The following is a 19,845-nucleotide window of genomic DNA, read 5'->3' on the forward strand; positions in this document are numbered from 1 at the left end:
TCGATGACCACGACTCCGTTTATCACAACCGACCACAGAGAAGGGCAAATGATGATGACAGACTTCTCGGAACACCAGCTATGGTGTCACAGTCTTCAGATTTTAGAACGTTTGGCTTGAGATTGACAGTGGGGCTTTGATGGGTACATTATGTCGGACGGTGATGTCGTTTCCCTTGCTTATGATGAACAAGGATGTGTCAAGTCACCAGAGGATGCAGAGGGATCAGGAATGTCCTTCCGTCTTCAAATTTGGATTCGAAATCTAGTTGTGATAGTGAAGATGGCACGGTGTCGACATCGGAAAATGCAGATGCCATCTATGAAGAGAAAGTGGAGTTGGAGTGTGATTTGATGAAGGAGACGATGCGAGCGACGTACTCCAAGTCGGCTTCGAGTGTCCAGAACTGAAAACCCAAGACTGATTGAAGGGAATAATATTGAATTGGAGGTTAGTGATAAGCTGAAGAGTAAGATTGGTATGGTGGAAGGAGGTTTGACCATGTATATGGAGGTAGGCACAAAAAATTAGAGGAATTGCTGGAAATTATCACATGGTGCAGCAGCATTCCTTCAGATGGCTTGTTGGGGTGGTATTATGGGCTCTTTGAAAGAGGTTGAGTCCAACTATGATCGGGCCCATGTGCACAATTCCAGTTTGCATGGCCACCCTCCTTGGCTCATTTTCAAAGCCCACGGACTTTAAAAAATTGATTTTCGAATATCCAATTTCCAAATAATTCAACTTCACAATCTTTCATCTTTAGAATTTTTTTTTTAGGTCCTAAATTCTAATTCCCAATTTCCAAAATTTCAATTTGCACATTTATTTTTTTACTCATTACTATTTTCATTATTATTATTTTATTTATTTTTTATTTTTTTTAAATTCCATATTTAAGTAACTCTTCAAAATTCCGATTTCCAAATTTAATTTCCAATTTCCAAAATTCCAATTTTTACATTTATTTATTTACTCATTATTATTTTATTTATTATTATTATTATTTTTATTTATTTCTTAAAATTTCATCTTTAAATAATTCTTCAAAATTCTGATTCCCAAATTCAATTTCCAATTTCCAAAATTCCAATTTTCACATTTATTTATTTAATCATTATTATATATTTATTTATTTATTCATTTATTTTTAAAATTCCATCTTTAAATAATTCTTTAAAATTTCGATTTCTATATTCAATCTCCAATTTCCAAAATTCTAATTTTCACATTTATTTATTTAATAATTATTATTTTCATTATTATTATTATTATTTTTTATTCATTTATTTTTTAAATTCCATCTTTGAATAATTCTTCAAAATTCCAGTTTATTTATTTAATCATTATTATTTTCGTTATTATCATTATTCTATTTATTTATTCTTAAAAATTCCATCTTTAAATAATTTTCAAAATTCTAATTTCTTTCAAAATTTAATTTCTAACATTCTAATTCTTAAATTTAATTTTCAAAATTCCAATTGTCAAATAATTTTCAAATTTCCAATTTCTTTCAAATTTAATTTCCAAAATTCCAATTCTTAAATTTAATTTTCAAATAATTTTCGAGACTTCAATTTTCAAATAATTTTCAAAACTCCAGTTTTCTTTCAAATAGTTTTAATTCCACTTCATTTTTCAAATATTTTTTTTAATTCACGAATTTTCTTCGATTTTCAAATAATCTTTCGTTTTCCTTGATTTTTTTTAATAAGCATGAATGAATTTTTCATAATTCTAAAATAATGGAATTTGTGATATTAATTCATGCAAAATAAATTGGGCTTTAGTGGGGGCCCTACATATGAGTTTCTTTTTCTGATTGTCAGTTGTTATGCTTAATGAATATTATTTGATTTTTGCCTTACTCTTTGATATGCATGTGATGATTTTATACTTGAGCTAACCTTATTTCTATGATAGCGCACTATTAATTGCTGCTAAGGTACTATCTCATTCCTACTTCGCTTATTCTGATGCATGATTCACTTTATTATTTGATTATTTCACTGGTATCCATTGATTTCCTCATCAATTGTCACATATGTTTCACCTTATTTAGTAAAGACTCGTTTTTAGGGACTTAGAAAGGTGCTACGATTTTTACCGTACTTTCCCGATAAGTAACCTGACCCCCGAACCCATATTTGGTTTCTCACAGACTGTCTTTTCCAAACAAGGAATCACACTTAGAGTTTTCTTTCTTATTTTATTTACTCTTTAAAAATAAAACAAAAATAAGTGACAATTGCAAGTCATTTTCTAAACAATAAATCATTTTTCAAATAAAAAGCGAGTTCGCCAACAAATGGAAACACATGAGCCAAAATGCGAGGTCCACAATAATAATATTTGATGATGTCTAATTTGCAAGTTAGAACAAACAAAAAATACTAATATTTTATGAGGTGTTTAAAAATTATTTAATATATACGAGAAATAATATAAGTTTGAAATAAATAATAATATTTATTATATATTATGTAAGTTTCCAATGTATTTAAAAAATATTTATTATATATTATGTAAGTTTGAAAAAAAGAATAATATTTTACGAGGTATTTAAAAGTTATTTACTTGAAAAATATTTTTAATAATAATCATTTTTAGTCATTTATCTTTCATCTTCAATTTGATAGAGAAAAATGATTAAGAAATTATTCAACTTAGTCCCACTAATTAATAGGTGAGAGAATGGTGGAATAGCTAAAAAAAAGAATGAAAAATGTGGGATGACCGGTTAACTTTTTCATTTAATAGTCAAAGATATTTAAGGGAATTTTTAAAAACAATATCCTTCTTCTATTTTTACTATTTCATTGGGTTTTAAGTTTAATTACAAGTGATTGAAGGACCTTACCTCATTTACCAAGTCTAAGGTCTAAGGGGTGAAAACACAATTTTACCTTTCTATTTGGCATTTGCTCTTCGAGTACTTTGGTGAAATCATTGAAGTATGGTAGTTTTACAAGTAAATAGCACTCAACAGTAAAAATTAATAGGTGGTAGATATACGGCATCTTCCTTAATAAAGAGCGGCACTAGGCTGATTTGCGTGGCCAAGATCCACCGTTCCTCAGCTTCTTACGACGATGGAGTTGCCTGATTTTGTTCTGATGGCAGCTAGTATCGTAGGCTTCATTGCTATCTGTAAACCCCTCGTCGGTCTTGTGAAATGGGTGTGGGCGATGTTCTTAAGGCCTCCAAAGAAACTGAAAGAATATGGCTCGTGGGCTCTCGTCACTGGCTCCACTGATGGGATAGGCAAAGCCATGGCGTTTGAATTGGCATCAAAGGGTCTTAGCTTGGTGCTAGTGGGTCGAAACCCTTCTAAACTCAAAGCTGTGTCGAGTGAGATACGGGAAAGGCATGGTGAACAAGTTGAAGTTAAAAGTATTGTCATCGACTTTGCAAAGTTCAGCAGGAAGGAGATAGCGGCATTTATAAAGGAAGGAATAGAAGGGATAGACGTTGGTGTTTTGATTAATAATGTGGGCTTGTCATACCCTTACGCTAGGTTCTTTCATGAGGTTGACTTGGAGTTGATGGGAAGTGTCATGAGAGTGAATATAGAAGGAGCAACTTGGGTCACCAGATCAGTGCTTCCAGGCATGCTTGAGAAGAAAAAAGGGGCAATTATCAACATTTGCTCGGGTTCTGTTCTGCTTCCATCTTACCCATTAGTCACCCTTTACGTTGCAGCCAAAGCGTAAGTTGCTTGAACTTTTACTGGGTTGAGTTGAATTTCTGTTTTGTCATGAAGTTGCTCAGTTTTCAACTTTTACCGGGTTGAGTTGAATAGGAATTTAATAGTTGCCTGCCTTCTTCAACTCTTGTGATTATGTGTTTTTTTGGAGAGAAATGCAAGCTGGGAACCACGAAAACTGGTTTCCGGCCCATAACTTGTGGCAGAGCCTGGGGTCCCATGGTGATGCACACAATTTGGTTCACTTAGTCGATAGTATGAAAGTTCCACTATGAATTTCTGCTGTTTCTTACAGGTACATAGCAATGCTGTCAAAATCTCTTAATTTGGAGTATCAGCAATATGGAATCGCTGTTCAGTGCCAGGTATAACATTCTTCCTTTGACCAAAAAGGGGAAAGAAATGAAAACAGTTTGAATTTACAATAATATATATTATATTGTGAGATCCTACGTTGGTTCGGTAGAAAAATCCATATGTAGATGCACTACTAAACTATATGAGTCCAGACCCAAAGGAGAAAAGGGGAACAGAATTTATATGGAATGGGGGGGACCATTACAAATGGTGTTAGAGGTAGCCCTGGCCTGAACACATGTTGGAATTTGTTCATTTGATCATGCCCTCATGTTGGAATTTATTCATTTGGTCATGCAAAGAGGTACCCATCCAGTTAACTCTGCAATCTAATATATTACAACTACCATGGATATGGTAAAAATTTACTATTTATATAGGATAAGTATGATAGCTCACCTTAGTCGAGGTAAAAAGTTTTTACATAAGATAATTATAATATCTCACATTAGTCGAGATAAAAAGTTTATATCAGTTTATATATCATGGATTAGTATAAAAACATATTTGACAATAGTTATGGAAAGCCTTTTTAATATTTCTAATACTTGAAATTTTTTATCATTCAAGTGTCAGAAATATTATAAACGTTTTTTAAAATCACTCCTAAATGTATTCTAATTCTATAATCTAATATAATACAATATAGATATGATATAAATTTACTATCTATATAGGAATAATTATAATATTTCACATTAGTTGAAGAGATAAGTTTATATTATAAATGCATTTTAAAATTATGTGGTCCTAAGTGGGTGGTGTAAGTGTCACAAGGTCAAAAACTTTAAAAACCCATTATTTATTTTAATAAAAATTATATTAACACCTTCCAAAGTTATAGATATATTGCAACATGGCTTTTATCCATATTCTTGTACCACCTCTTTAACCACATTTAGCAATGTATATTATTGACTATTAATTAATTACGATGTCATTGCTAAAAAATTTGCAAAAATGCCTAAAATACCTTTGAAGCTTGTTAATTAATCTTCATTAAAAAAATTACTATTTTTTTTTAAAAAAAAAACAGTCTTAAAATTAATTATTATTAATTTAATTTAATAAAAAAATGTCTTCAAAATTTCATCTTATCTTATCATCTTCATCTAGTTCATTAATCATACTTTATTTTTTCATTCTTTAAATGTAAAATATTTTATTTTATTAGAAACCACTAATCCAAAATAAACATAAAGTATATAAACATCAAATAATCATTAATTGATATAGAATTATTACTAATCACATTTGAATCATTCTTCTTTTATCTTTTTGTATTCCAATTTATACAAAAAATCAAATAAACCTTCCCATACAACCCTAACCCTAAAAATCATTTATCTTTTTACCTTAAAAACCCACAATACATGATCATCAATCCTTATCTTCTTCACTCTCAAATAACCCAACAAATTCTAACCCGAGACCCTTCTCTTTTTTCATCTTAAAAACCCAATAAACCCTAATATTAGCATCGTGAAATTTTTAAATTTTCCACAAATTTCATCCTTCTATAGTACACTACAATATCTTAACAAACTTCATGATATATCAAAAGATTTAAAGTGGTGTTTGTGTTTTAGTTAAATAAAAAAAATCAAAATATTTTGACTTTTTTTTATTGAATTAAGAGTAACCTCTTAAATATCAACCAATATAATTACAATAAATTTATTATCAATAGATTTAATTTAGTTATATTGGTTGATATCAACGAGTTATTAACTGAATAGAAAAGTTTAAATATTTTAACTTTTTTTGTTCAATGCAAAAACAAGCACCACCATGCCAATAGATTAACAAGCTTGAATCTTCACGATGGTTGCACACATATTATTCTACTGGATTAATTACTCTTCTTTTTTTTTTTCTTCCCCCTTATCCCTCTGATTCTAGATTTTATATTAAGTTTAATGTTTCCATCTTGTGAGCTTTCAGTTTCCATTATTTGTGGCAACAAAGATGATATTCACAAAGAGGTCTTCCTTCTTCGTTCCATCGCCAGAGACATTCAGCAAGGCAAGCATACGGTGGTTTGGATATGAGCATGTATGTGTGCCCTATTGGCCACATTGTGTGCAGTGGTGCCTTCTACGTCTACTACCGAATGCATTATGGGATTGGTGTATCCTGCGACACTTTCTTGGGGTGCGAAAGAGAGGACTGGTGAATGCCTACAAGAAAAATGGGGTGAATCAAAAGAACCCAAGAGTTGTGTGCATCCCTCCTTTAAACCAGCTGCATTTGAATTGATTTCTGTGTTGATCATATGAAAACAAACTACTAGAATGTTTTTTTCTATTTTTTTAATTCATCTGACAATTTCCCTTTTTGAATTTTAAATGTTCTTTTATAAACTTTAAAACTGTTTTAGTAATGATTTTGGTTTGGTTGTTTGGTTTGATACATTGAATATTTTTCTTTCCTGTTTTAACTGAAGTGTAGAAGTACTTAATTTATTGAAAGATAATGAGACTGCTTCAACAATTGTTAAAATATTGAATTTTGTTAAAAATAAATATAATTTATAACTAAATAAATATTACAAATGTTTATAATTTATTTTTATAAAAAAAATATTTTATATATATTAAAAAAAATTATTTAATATTATATATAATTGGGGTAGAGTAGCATGAAACAAAGTCATGTTCAAATCTATCCCGAATTAATCTTGTGTTTTAAAATAATTTTCAAACCGGATTAAATTTATCATAATCCCTTCCATTAAAGAGGTGGTGTGGGTACTCAAAAAAATCCAACTCCTTACCATTGCTAGAAATTAAGGTATTGTTTGTTTAGATTATTATTATTTTTTTTTGTTTAAGGAAAATATAAATTAAGTCTAAAAATATGTTTAGATAGTTTCCTTTCAGAAAATGTAAAAAGAGAAAACATTAATTTGGTATTTTCAAAAGTTTTTAAGAAAAGTAAAAACTATTTATAAAAAAAATCAAACAAACAAAGAAGAGAATAAATTACATGAAAGACTTTATCATAATATAAAAGAAATATAAGTATTATAAAAATAAAAAAAATATTAATATAAATAAAACGTAATATATAATCAAATATTATGTTCAAAATTGTTAGCTGCCCTATTTTATTCAATGATAAAATTTCATCAAATCAAACTTCATGAATTAAATGACTCACTTCAAAGCTGAAAATGTCAACCTTCAAATTGAATTTGTCACCTTAATATCTTAACAAGAAAATACCTTTAACGTGAAAGTTTTAGAGGTTGAATACAATAGTATGTAATTGATACAAATAAGTCTTAACTCTTAAGATTAAGAAAATGAAAATAACTTGTGAAAAACGAAGAGACACACTTATGTATTGGATTGTTGAATAATTTGAGAAATTCAAATAAGTCTTTTGGTGACAAAAGATGTCTAGGATATTTTGATCATTTCTATTATCGAATCATATAGTAGTACACATATTTGTTTTATTATAGGAATGATCACACTAATGATATATGTTATATTAGGAAGTTAAGAATTTAATAGGTAAATTAACAAGCTTATAATGGAGTTTAAAACATTAAGAGACAAAATGTAACATTTAATAAAAAAATACTTAATAGGTTTCAAAAGCTTTGAACAAACAAAGGGTAAAATGAATATTTATGATTCCCATATTAGTATTTGAAATTTATCATTGAAGTCTTTAAAACTAAACAAATTTGGATTAGAAACGATAACTTAGCAACACTTCCAAGTTAAAGGTCTAGTTTACTCTAATTTTATTCTTTTAAATTCTCTTAAATTATGTTTGATTGTCAGAAAACTTAAGAAAAAGTAAACATAGTATTAGGATTTCATCTTCCAAAAACTCTTTAACACTTTTTTTTTTTTTTAATAGCCCATAAAAAGAAATGTGAAAATTTTCCATTGAAGTCATCGCGAATTGGAAGAATGACTCAAGGTGCTCCTTTTTAGAACATGGCAGCCTATTAAAAGCATGTTTGACCAAGTCCACTTGTTGTTAACATTTGCAACTTTAGTTCAATGCGTGAAATCAAGGTTTGATTAATCTTGATTTGATTTTGATGATAACAGTTAATTTCAGTCCCATCAATGCAAGATATGTAGTGGGCAGAGCATCACGAATGATAAGAGTGGGCAGAGCGTCATGAATGATAAGTGTCGGCAGAGCGGCATGTGGTTGATTTTGCGTGGCCAAGAATCCCAGATCCACTGGGCTTCAGCTTCAGACGATCCATCGACAATGGAGCTGCCTGACCTTGTTCTAATGGCAGCTAGTATCTTAGGCTTCATTGCACTCTGTAAAACCCTCGTCAGGCTTGTGAGATGGGCGTGGACGATGTTCTTGAGACCTCCAAAGAATCTGAAAGAATATGGCTCATGGGCGCTCGTCACTGGCTCTACTGATGGGATTGGCAAAGCCATGGCCTTTGAGTTGGCATCAAAGGGTCTTAGCTTGGTGTTAGTGGGTCGAAACCCTTGTAAACTCGAGGCCGTGTCGAATGAGATACGGGAAAGGCATGGCGAAGGAGTTGAAGTTAAAAATATTGTTATAGACTTTGCAAAGCTTAGCGAGGAGGAGATAGCAAGAAGGATAGACGAAGGAATAAAAGGGATGGATGTTGGTGTTTTGGTTAATAATGTGGGTTTGGCATACCCTTACCCGAGGTTCTTTCATGAGGTGAACTTAGAGTTGATGGAGAGTGTTGGAAGAGTGAATATAGGTGGGACGACTTGGGTCACCAGATCAGTGCTTCCAGGCATGCTTAAGAAGAAAAAAGGGGCGATTATCAACATTGGATCCGCTTCTGTTTGGCTTCAATCTTACCCTTTAGCCACCCTCTATGCTGCTACCAAAGCGTAAGTTGCTTGAACAATGAACAATCTCATGTGATTTTCTGAATTTTTCTTTGCAACTCGGTTCTCCACATGGTTGAAATAAGGAAGAGACAAATAATGACAAAGAACACAGAATTGTTTGACAGGGTTGAGTTCAATAGGATGCCTATTATGAGTCTAATACATATATACCAGCCTTTTTCAACTCCTATGATTATGTTTTGCGAGGCTAGTTTGGTTATAAAAAATTTGAGGAAACTTGACGAAAAAAAAAAATTAAAAACAATTTAAGTTAATAAATTATTTATATATATTTTTAAATATTTTTATCTTTTTTCTTTTTAATTTACTTGATAAAATCAAATATGTGAAAACATTTTTCTGTAAAGTCTTAGGTGATGCAACTCGTTTCACTTGCTCAATATGATGAAATTTCCTCCTTGTATTGCAATGAATGAATTTCTTCTGCTCTAATAATAGGTACATGGCAATGTTCTCAAAATCTATCTCTATGGAGTATCGGCAGTATGGAATCGATGTTCAGTGCCAGGTTTAACATTCTTCCTTCAAACTATAGATAGAAAATAAATCTAAGTATTTTTAATTTCTAATAATATTAGTTTGAGGTCCCCAAGAAAAATTCTCGATATGTTTCTAAGTCATGCGAATCTTGTCCCAAAGTTAATAAAATTTATAAGGAATAACCATAACAAATTTATATTACTTCACTGGTTATATATATATATTCTTTTTCCTTCCCCTTGTCCCTTTGATTCTAGATTTCGCATCAAGTTTAATGGTTTCATCCTGTGAGTTTTCAGTTTCCATTACTTGTGGCAACAAAGATGACATTGATCAAGAGGTCTTCCTTACTCATTCCATCACCAGAGACATTTAGCAAGGCAAGCATACGGTGGTTTGGATATGAACATGAATGTACGCCCTATTGGCCACATTCTGTACAGTGGTACGTTTCAAGCCTACTGCCAAATGCTCTATTGGATTGGTGTGTCCTCCGATACTTTCTTGGAATGCGAACGCGAGGACAAGCCAAGGAGCGGAAGAAAAGTAGGGTTAATCAACAGGACCCATGACTTGTGCATTCCGTGCTTCTTGAAATCGACGTTTGTATTGATTATATGGAAACAAATGTCCAAAATTGATGGTTACTTCTAGGTTGTGCTATCTTCTGTCTCCTTTGCAATACTATTAGAAGGTAATGCTACTAAGATGCCACATTAGAGTAATTAAATGATGATGGAGAGTGCCGACTGCCGAATACCTACATTGTACTCTCCAAGATGGGAGAAATTCCACCACTGACTCCTTGAATAAGAACCGTACCATAATTTATTCTACACAACAACATCTTTATTGCTATGTGCTTGCTCCCTCCCGGAGGGAAAGGGCTAGATGGGGTTCATTGTTCTCTCTTCTCAATTTTGGTTTCATTTTTTTTTTTTGAGAATTACCCTTAAGGTAGATTGGGAAAAAAAATTATTGAAAAGAGTGAGTAGATTTGATAATTCTTATGAAAGCCTAATATTTTTATTAGACCAATTTACCCTGAATTTCTTAAGTTCATTTACCAATTGAGAAGTACATCTTCTTTTTTGACAATTATAAAGTATAAGTATAATACCGATGTAATATAATTATAATGAAAAAATATTAACATTACAATATATTATAATATATCAAAATGACAAAATATTGAATTCGTTTTTTACTGAACTAGCATTTCTAGGCTATCATGTTGTATTCCTATCATAAAGCATCTTTGCAAGCCAAAATTATAAAAAGACAACAAAAATACACTATTATAATTTCAATATATGAAGTTGTTGATAGTAATCCAATGATATATAAAAAAAATCTATAAAATTAATTTTTTTTATATAAAAATATAAATGTACAATAAAAATACAATACAATTACAATATAAATACAATAACATTACAATACATTACGATAAGGTAAAATTTTGAAATTTTCAAATTTCTTATGAAACTGGGCAGTTGTGGATTTTTTTATATAAAAATATAAATGTACAATAAAAATACACTACAATTACAATATAATATAATAACATTACGATACATTACAATAAGGTAAAATTTTAAAATTTCAAATTTCTTATGAAACTGGACAGTTGTGGGTTTTTTAGTATATACATGTCTAATATACAACAAATATTGTTTTTTATTATATAAAATATGTCTCAATTGATTATAATTTTTAGTTTTCAATGAAAATCCAAATATGTTCATAAATACCCAAACAAAGTGGTTTCAAACAAGCATGAAACAACTAAGAAAATTTTTTCTTCTACCATGTCAAACAAGTCTCAACAATAAAACTAAAGTGCAAACCTTTCAATGGAAATCAATAATAATTATATCAAACAACCCACCCGAAAAATAAATTAAAAATAAAAACACATCTTCAATATGACTAAAATAATATAAAAAAAATTTAAATAGCATTTTACACAAAAAAAAATGTAATTTCTTTCTCAAAACCTCCTTCAATATTTCATATCTAATACTTTAGATCTACATTGTTAAAATTATTAACATTTCGTTTCTTCAATCCAAATTTTAAATTATTTATTTATTTATTTATTTGCATAAACTAACATATTTTTATTTTTTTTGTCATTTTTTTTAAATCTTACCTTTAATGGATTTTTTGCTAGATTCACACAAAAATACAAGCTTTGTAGAGACAATTTCAGATCATAACCTAAAGTGTTAGAGTTTTTTCCTCTTTCCCTTTTTTCTTCTTCAATACAGATATAAGGAAATCAATGAGACTATAAGGCATTTTAATATTTACCAACTGAACAAAGAATTTAGAGATGCTCTGCAAATTTCTGCACAGGAGCTTTAGCCATCTAAGCTGAGTTGTGGATGGTTTGGGGGTCCCGTGACGGGGGTTGTGGTCGGTGGGATCATCCAGAACGTGCCAGCTGTGACAACGTTGGGTGGAATTATCATTCCAGAGTTTCCGACTGCCCATATAGGTACGAGTCCTTGTGAGGCCAACAGCTATGTTAAAAAAGATTTTTTTTTTTTTTTTTTTGCTGTTGCTTTTCACTTATTAAGGGTAGTCTTGACATTTAAACAAAATAAGACCTTTGAAAGAATTATCATAATTTCACTCTACCCTTCAGAAGAATTATTATATATACCCACCCTTCTTGATCATATGTTTCCCTTTTTTTTTAAGCACCAAACTTACCATATTAACTGTGCCAAACGTTTTAAAATTCAACAAAGAGAATATCAAACTTTAAAAATCTAAAAATTATGATATCTCTAGGGCACTTTTTTTTTTAGAATAACGTTATTTGTTTTTCGGAAGGTAACTTAGAGTTGGATTCAAATTTAAAATTATTTTTTGAATTATCATATTTTTAAAATTATGTTTTGAAATTACTATTTAAAATCCCCATCTTAATTCAATTTCACAATCTTCCAATTGGAAGGGGGATGAAGACATTTCTTGAAGCCCTCTAAGATTGGGTTAGCGCTACGTGTCGTGATTTATTCATGTGCGGTTTAATGCGGCTGTTTGTAGCTCATCTACTTCAACCACTACCTTACCCCATTATCTCACGCATTTATGTTCTGTTTACTACAACCGTTCTCCTTCACTGTCCACAGTCGTCACTGTTCTTTTGGTGTTGTTCCCCCCTAAACCCATCTGTTTAGCTACCTTCACCCAACTCGCATGCTGTAGGATCTTTCTAGATCACGTTAATTGGCCTGTGTCTACAAAAACCCACTCGGAGATCCATTTTATTTCACACCCAGATCTAGGGGAAATCAATACTCTGCTGTTTGGGGACATGGAACTTTGTTTCATGGAAAAGCTCCAAACTCAGCCACTCTGGGTTATTGTGCTCTTTGCTGTGGGATGTTTATCGGTTTTGAAATCTTTCCTAGCTATCCTCAATGGGGTCTACGTTTGTTTTCTCAGACCGGGCAAGAATCTCAAGAAATACGGGTCGTGGGCACTCGTGACTGCTCCCACGGACGGTATCGGAAAGGGTTTTGCCTTTGAATTGGCTCGAAAAGGGCTTAATCTGGTATTGGTGGGTCGGAATCCGGATAAGCTGAAGGATGTGTCCGATGCGATTCAATCCAAATATGGGAAGACCCAGATCAAGGCTGTTGTGGTTGATTTTGCTGGTGATATTTCCGAGGGTGTTCTGAAGATTCGAGAAGCTATTTTAGGACTGGATGTTGGGGTTTTGATCAATAATGTGGGGGTTTCATATCCATATGCCAGGTTTTTTCATGAAGTGGATGATGAGCTGTTGAAGAATTTGATTAAAGTGAATGTCGAGGGCACCACGAAGGTCACACAGGCTGTTCTTCCTGGGATGCTCAAGAGGAAGAAGGGTGCAATTGTCAATATTGGTTCAGGTGCTGCTATTGTGATTCCTTCAGATCCTCTTTATGCTGTTTATGCGGCCACAAAAGCGTAAGCACTACTTCTGTATGATTTCTGATTCCCATTTAGATTTTAACTGACTTGCTTCTGCGAGGTTTTAATAATATTGATTCTATTATTTTTAAATGCTGAAAGTATATTTTCATTGAGCTTGTTTTCAGGTATATCGATCAATTCTCAAGGTGCCTCTATGTTGAATATAAGAATAGCGGGATTGATGTGCAGTGTCAGGTATTCTATCCACATCTCAGATCATTTTTGCATTGTCTTTATATTCCTAATGTATTTCATGATTTCTTCTCTAGTGTTATGATTTTGAGCTTCACTTTTTCTATATTCAACTTTACTGCCTTTATCTTATTGGTGGTTGCATTTTCTTATTCTTTTGGTGCTAAATAAACATGTGGGTTGAAAGAAAATAGTAGGGGAAGTTTCATACCTTGGATTGTGTCTGGTTATAGTGGCATCTCTGCTTAAACCTTGTTTAGTTTAAGAATTATACTTACAGTTGCCCATTTACAGGAAATCACAAACCACCTAAAGAAAGGGAATGATAGGAATTGAACTTTTGTTCCCTGCTTGAGGATGGTGATCATGATTGATGAACATATGCCTTTGGTTGATTTTATAGATGGTTTCCCATCTTTTTTGTTTTTCCTTCTGGTGCTCACTGTATGCATCCAGTGTACTCTTGTGTGCTAGTTGCGCACTTTAATACATTCTCTTATTTATCAAAAAAAAAAAAGGAAGACACCGTAAGCATCAGACATGGTCCTTTGTTTCCCAACATACTCTTCCTTGTGCTAATGAGGCCACTTACTTTATTCACAGTCTGGTTTGCCTATTAGAATTATGTGTTAGAGTTCATATTCCTTTCTTTTCTTTTTCAAAAGCTAATGTTCTATTTGATAAACAAGAAGTATCAGATTGTACAGTGTGGCTTTTGAGTTTTGATGTTGGGGAAAACACATAGAATGTCCTTGTGCATTCTATAACTTGCTCATATTTTAAGTTTAATTCAGTGTTATCTGTGTCAGACGCCCTGCTGCAAGCGTACCTGTCATGGTTGGTAGACAGCTATTTTTATTTTCTGCATTCCTATATATTAGATGAGCTGATCCACTGAGAATATGGCATGGTGACAACCAATCAGACCTATTAAGCTATTGACAAAATGAACTTTATACAGTTTTGGATGCACAGTTCTAATCAAAATGCAAGGGGAAAACCGTGTCTATTAATCAGAATTCAATCATATGTTTCTGTCTCTGCCACTCCGGGCCCACCCTTCAAAATCCTATTTTGTTTATGAGTTTAGAGCAATAATTTATCCTCCTTTTTAATGACATTGTTTCCCTTTCTTGCATCTATCTAGTTTTCAAACATTCTTCTGTTTCTTCCACTGGAAAGTTTTAAATAATCTTTTGGCAGGTGGAATAATTATATGATGACATCCTAGATGATGATGTCAGTTGAGTGAGAAGTCTGGAAACAGAATACAATTTGAAATGGACCCATTTGTAAGAGTCTAGTGGTTGGCCCCTGTAGCACTAGCTAGAAAGTCCGGTACTGTGCGAAGTGAAGGCTCTATAATTAGAGAGAAAGACCAATATGGATGTGAGTTATGTCAGTGGACAAAAACTCAATAGACTATTGTTTTGAAAATAGCAGGTTCTTATACAGAGTATAGCCATTGCAGCCAAACCCAAAAAATTGGAATAGATGTTAGTTGAGTTGTAAGTGAAAACATCATCCCCTGCCTGCCTACCTGATTTTAGTTGCCATCCAGACCCTTATTTCTGATCTTACCAGCCATAAACAATTTGAGTTTCCCTTTATCAAGGTAGAAGGAGGTTTGGTGTTAATAGGATGATTTTTAGCCTTTGATATGAATTACATAACAAATATATGTTTTGTTCAAATCTATTTGAATGTTGATCACCTATGCATTTGTATGTATGTTGGTAAATTAGTGTGTTTGTATAGAATATAATGAGAACTTTCTGCAAAGAAAATACATTTTCCTTGGTTTCTGTTCTCTGATCTGATAATGGGCTGTTGGATGCAGGTTCCACTGTATGTGGCCACTAAGATGGCATCAATCAGGAGATCTTCCTTCTTAGTTCCCTCATCAGATGGCTATGCCCGTGCAGCCATGCGCTGGATAGGGTATGAACCACGCTGCACTCCTTATTGGCCCCATGTCCTTATCTGGGGTCTGGCATGCCAATTACCAGAGTGTGCTATTGATGTGTGGCGCCTGGGATTCAACCTTAAGATTAGAAAGAGGGGACAACTCAAAGGGTCTAGGAAGCAGGAGTAGACTATTCCTTGTTTCATGCAAAAATAGAGAAAAAATGTTACTGCTCTTTGTGCTGTTGAGATGGGGTGATGGGCTGCAGGATCACTAACAGATAAGCAGTTCTTGCTGGATTAAGCTTGAGCATGCAGACTTTATGCTCAGAATTCTGTTATCACTTATTTCGTTTAATTTATGGTCTCTTGATAGTTATGCAAACTTCGTGTTCTTTGAATTGTTTGTTATCAATAGGGCATCTAGAAAAAGACTTCTATTTCTAGGGTCTGTTGAGAATTGGGAGAGAATGTCTGGTTGTCAAGGTAGAACTTGCTTTTAGAAGGATGTTGCTTTTGTTGTTTGTGTTGCCTGCTGTTATTTTTTACACAGGACTTCTCTAATTTCATCCTTTTAGTATTAGAGTAATACTTTGGTGTGCTTCAGTGGATACTAGATGTATCCTATGAGCAATCAAACTAATAAATGTTGGTGCACCTCTTCTTCTTCTTTTTTTTTCTTGAGTATTGGTTCTGGATTTAAATGTATTAAACATATAGTAGAATGGAGTTTGCTACTGAGGTAAGGTGAAAGGCTTCTGGCCCTGTAAAGTTCAAAATCTACGCAAACAATTGTATTAGCCTACTAGCCACATTTGCCTCCTGGTCTCCTTGATGTGGCTTTCTTTCCACAAAGATTAAATATGGGTGGGTAGATGACCTGATTAGGTTAATGAATTTTGAGTAAATTTGGGTAGTTGGATGACTTTTGCTGCACCAAAATCCTTGGAAGCCGACCTCAATGCCATGTTTGATATGAGGGAATGAAAAGTGAGAATGAACATTTTTTTATTGAAATGATGAGATTCAATTCTGGTCATGATGGTTTGACTATTCATTTCCATAGGGAAAGGTAGTACCAAAGAAGGATCATTTGGCATATGCAGCGAGCCCCTGCTAGGGCTCGGAGTACTCCATAGTTGATTGTCAAGGATTCCTTCTTTACTTCTAGTTCTTATGCTTTGTCGGTATGACCACCGGACTTCCCGGGTGCCGTCCTTTTTGATGATACACCTTGTGGTCTCCTATCCATTGATAGTTTTGTATCCATTTTCATCTTGATGTTGCAGCAAGCTTTAAATTCCATCTCCACCTTGTAAGGTGGGATTCCATTCCAAGTAGAGGGTCAGTTGTTAGAGGCTCTCACAGGAAGGGAGATGGTAACCCAATTAAAGACAGGTGGTTATTGAAAACAAAGAAGAGTAAGAGTATGACAATATGGATTATAGAGCCAAACTAAATATGAACCAAGAGCTTTACATTTTTTATTTTTTTTTTGGAACATTTTTTTAAAAATAGCTTTTAGTAAAAATAGTTCTTTTATTATTTTCATAAACAAATTGAAAACTCAAATATAAAAATCAATTTATTCTTCACAAAGTATGTCAGGAAACTATTACATGTTTATGTACCATATGTAACTTTATAAAGTATTTTTTTAATTGTTGTCTAAAATATTTTTTTAAAAAAAATAATTAAAAATAATTAAAACTTGTTTTAAAAAATAATTTATTTTTAAAATAAATTCTAAAAAAATGTTGTAATTATATTTTTGAATTAGAAAACTATTAATTATTTTTAAAATAATATTAAATATTGATTTTTTTTTCGTTATTTGGTTAAAGAGCTTAAAATTAACCTTTTTTTTCAAAAGTAATCTCGTTCTTAAAAAATACAAAGAACAATCCCTAGTTATGAGAATAAGGAATGAAAATGAATATTTTATTTTTATTTTTATTTATTTTTGAATAAGAAAGAATTTGATGATTTCAGTTCTTGTATTTGAATGCATATGGAAATGTAAGATTAAAATGATTGTTTGTTTTCATTTCAATGTTAAATAATAATGAGAAACAAAAAAAAAAAATTGACAATAATATTTATACAAATAGTTTAAAATAATTTTTTATTTTCATTTAAAAAAAATTTGAGAGATTTTTTTTACTAAAGAATAAAAACCCATTTAGACGTGTGATTTAAAAATAATATTATTTATAAAAATTAATATCATTGTTTAGTTGTTACTCTCGAGAAACAATTTTTACAAAAAAAAGTTGTAAGTTTAATAGTTTTTAAATATAATTTCAAACTAAAAATATATATTTAATGACTATAAAAATTAGAAATAATTAATGTTTTAATTCCTTTAATGAATCTCTAATTTTTAAGGATAGTTTGAAAATAAAAAACTCACTAATTAATTATACGCATGTAATGAAAAATTTTGGTTCATTTATATCTTAAAAAATTACACTTTATTTTTTAAAACTTCATTTAAAATAAAATAGTATTAGAAAATATTAATATTTATTTTTTTAAAAATAAATCAATTATGCTTTTATAAGTTGTTAATTAATCTATTGTTTTTATAATATTTTATAAAAAAATAAATAAATTTATGATTTTATTATAATATTACTATTCATATTTTATTAAAAATTACTAATTTTTTAATTTATTTTTATTTTTAATAAAACTTGAATTAAATGTAGTTCATATTATGTAAATTGAATTTACAATTTGCTTTTTATTTTTAAAAATAACTTATCCAAAAAAGTTTTTGGTTTTTTAACTTTTGAAAATTATTTTTAAAAAATAACTTATATTAGAGAATTACAATACCTCGTAATAGGAATGAATTGAAATCTTATTTCCTTTAGAATTATTATTAATTTCATTCCTATCATCATATTAATTATCCAAAGACAAGAATAGATGAGAAAAAAAAAACTTTCTTTTTATTTCCCCCAAATACATGACTTTTCATCTATTTTCATTTGCATCTTTTTCCTTTTTATTCGATCATCTTTTTTGCTTCTTCTTTTTAGGGTTGCTGGGACAAATAAGCCAAAATAACTAATAAATTATAAAAATAACCCTCTCTTTAATTGTGTTTAAAGATTCGTCATTTAGATGCTTTTACCCTTCATATTTTGTTTCCTCCAAACATATCATTTTTCCCACTTATTTTGTTCATTTTATATTTTGCCAATTAATATATATTTCAAACTCTATTTTTTTTTTTTTTTTTGCTTTTAATCCTATCAAAAACCCTTTCGCTATATGGACATCACCTTCCCTTTTTTTTTTTTTTTTGTATTATATTATGTTCACCATTTTCTTTATAATACATTTATATTTTTCAATCGTTTTTTTACAAAGATTAATTTCTTGTTAAAGGTGTTCACTTGTGTTGGATGAAAGTTAAGTTTGATTTACAAAAAACTAAATAAAGTTAGATTTTAAGGATAATTTGAATTATACTATAATTAAGTTTCATTTAAAAAAAACTTAACCAAGGTAAATTTGTCTTTCATTTACAAAGAATTTGATTATAATGACTTAAATTATACTATAATTAAGTTTTATTTAAAAAGAATTTAAATGAAATTAAGTTTCTATTTTATTTATAAGTCTTAATTAAAATTCCCATTTATTTTAATCTCAAACCCAACTACAAGAAACCCTAATAAAAAAACAATAATAATAAAAAAAACTCAAGCCAAAATCCCCACAAAACACAAAAATAAAAAATCTCCAACAAAAAAATAAAAAATAAACCCAATAAAAAACAATACAAAAAAACCCAATAGAAACAACCGTAAACCTTAACAAAAAAATAAATGTCAAAAAATCTCAACTAAAAATAATTGCAACAATCCCTAACAAAAAACAATAGTAACAAAACTCCGACAAAAAGTTACCACAAAAACTTAAACAAAAAATAAAAACAAAAAATTGTAATAAAAAATAACTCAACAAGAAATAAAAAGGAAGATGGAGAATGTGGCAATCTTGAAAAAGAAAGAAATATAAAAAGAAATCTTGTAGCTTTTAACAATCCAATTGCCTTCCACATCAAGAAATTAGGGTTAGTGATTAGATTTATAAGCACTGCACTTGAGCACCCTCTCCTTAGTAGTCGATTTTCAATTGTGAATTCCATCTAATGTGTGCATAACAATTGGTATCGCATCATGCACCATGTTGGGGACTTCATCTTGAAAGGAGCAAGGAGGGCTACTACCTAATTGTGTTCAGGATCCACAAAGTCACCTTACTGCCCATATACAAAAAATCATCGTGGACATTGGCTAAAAAAATGGTTAATAGTAACATTCCATTTAC

At 30.9% G+C, this 19,845-nt stretch overlaps 3 protein-coding genes across 3 annotated transcripts; all 3 read left to right on the forward strand.

Moving 5' to 3' along the window:
* The first annotated feature begins 3,073 nt into the window (after positions 1-3,073).
* On the forward strand, positions 3,074-6,408 carry LOC100249238 (very-long-chain 3-oxoacyl-CoA reductase 1). The gene is made up of 3 exons (XM_010652663.3): positions 3,074-3,712; positions 4,005-4,074; positions 6,011-6,408. The coding sequence occupies exons 1-3, from the start codon at positions 3,096-3,098 to the stop codon at positions 6,323-6,325; spliced, it is 1,002 nt and encodes a 333-aa protein (XP_010650965.1). The 5' UTR covers positions 3,074-3,095; the 3' UTR covers positions 6,326-6,408.
* A 1,765-nt stretch (positions 6,409-8,173) lies between these two features.
* Positions 8,174-10,284, forward strand: LOC100244068 (very-long-chain 3-oxoacyl-CoA reductase 1). Its single transcript, XM_002281966.5, has 3 exons — positions 8,174-8,925; positions 9,385-9,454; positions 9,726-10,284. The coding sequence occupies exons 1-3, from the start codon at positions 8,213-8,215 to the stop codon at positions 9,996-9,998; spliced, it is 1,056 nt and encodes a 351-aa protein (XP_002282002.3). The 5' UTR covers positions 8,174-8,212; the 3' UTR covers positions 9,999-10,284.
* Positions 10,285-12,381: 2,097 nt separating this feature from the next.
* On the forward strand, positions 12,382-16,168 carry LOC100257681 (very-long-chain 3-oxoacyl-CoA reductase 1). Its single transcript, XM_002285280.5, has 3 exons — positions 12,382-13,395; positions 13,527-13,596; positions 15,434-16,168. The coding sequence occupies exons 1-3, from the start codon at positions 12,758-12,760 to the stop codon at positions 15,686-15,688; spliced, it is 963 nt and encodes a 320-aa protein (XP_002285316.1). The 5' UTR covers positions 12,382-12,757; the 3' UTR covers positions 15,689-16,168.
* Positions 16,169-19,845: the final 3,677 nt, after the last annotated feature.

This window comes from Vitis vinifera, chromosome 1 (assembly GCF_030704535.1).
Source record: "Vitis vinifera cultivar Pinot Noir 40024 chromosome 1, ASM3070453v1".
Lineage (NCBI taxonomy): Eukaryota > Viridiplantae > Streptophyta > Magnoliopsida > Vitales > Vitaceae > Vitis > Vitis vinifera.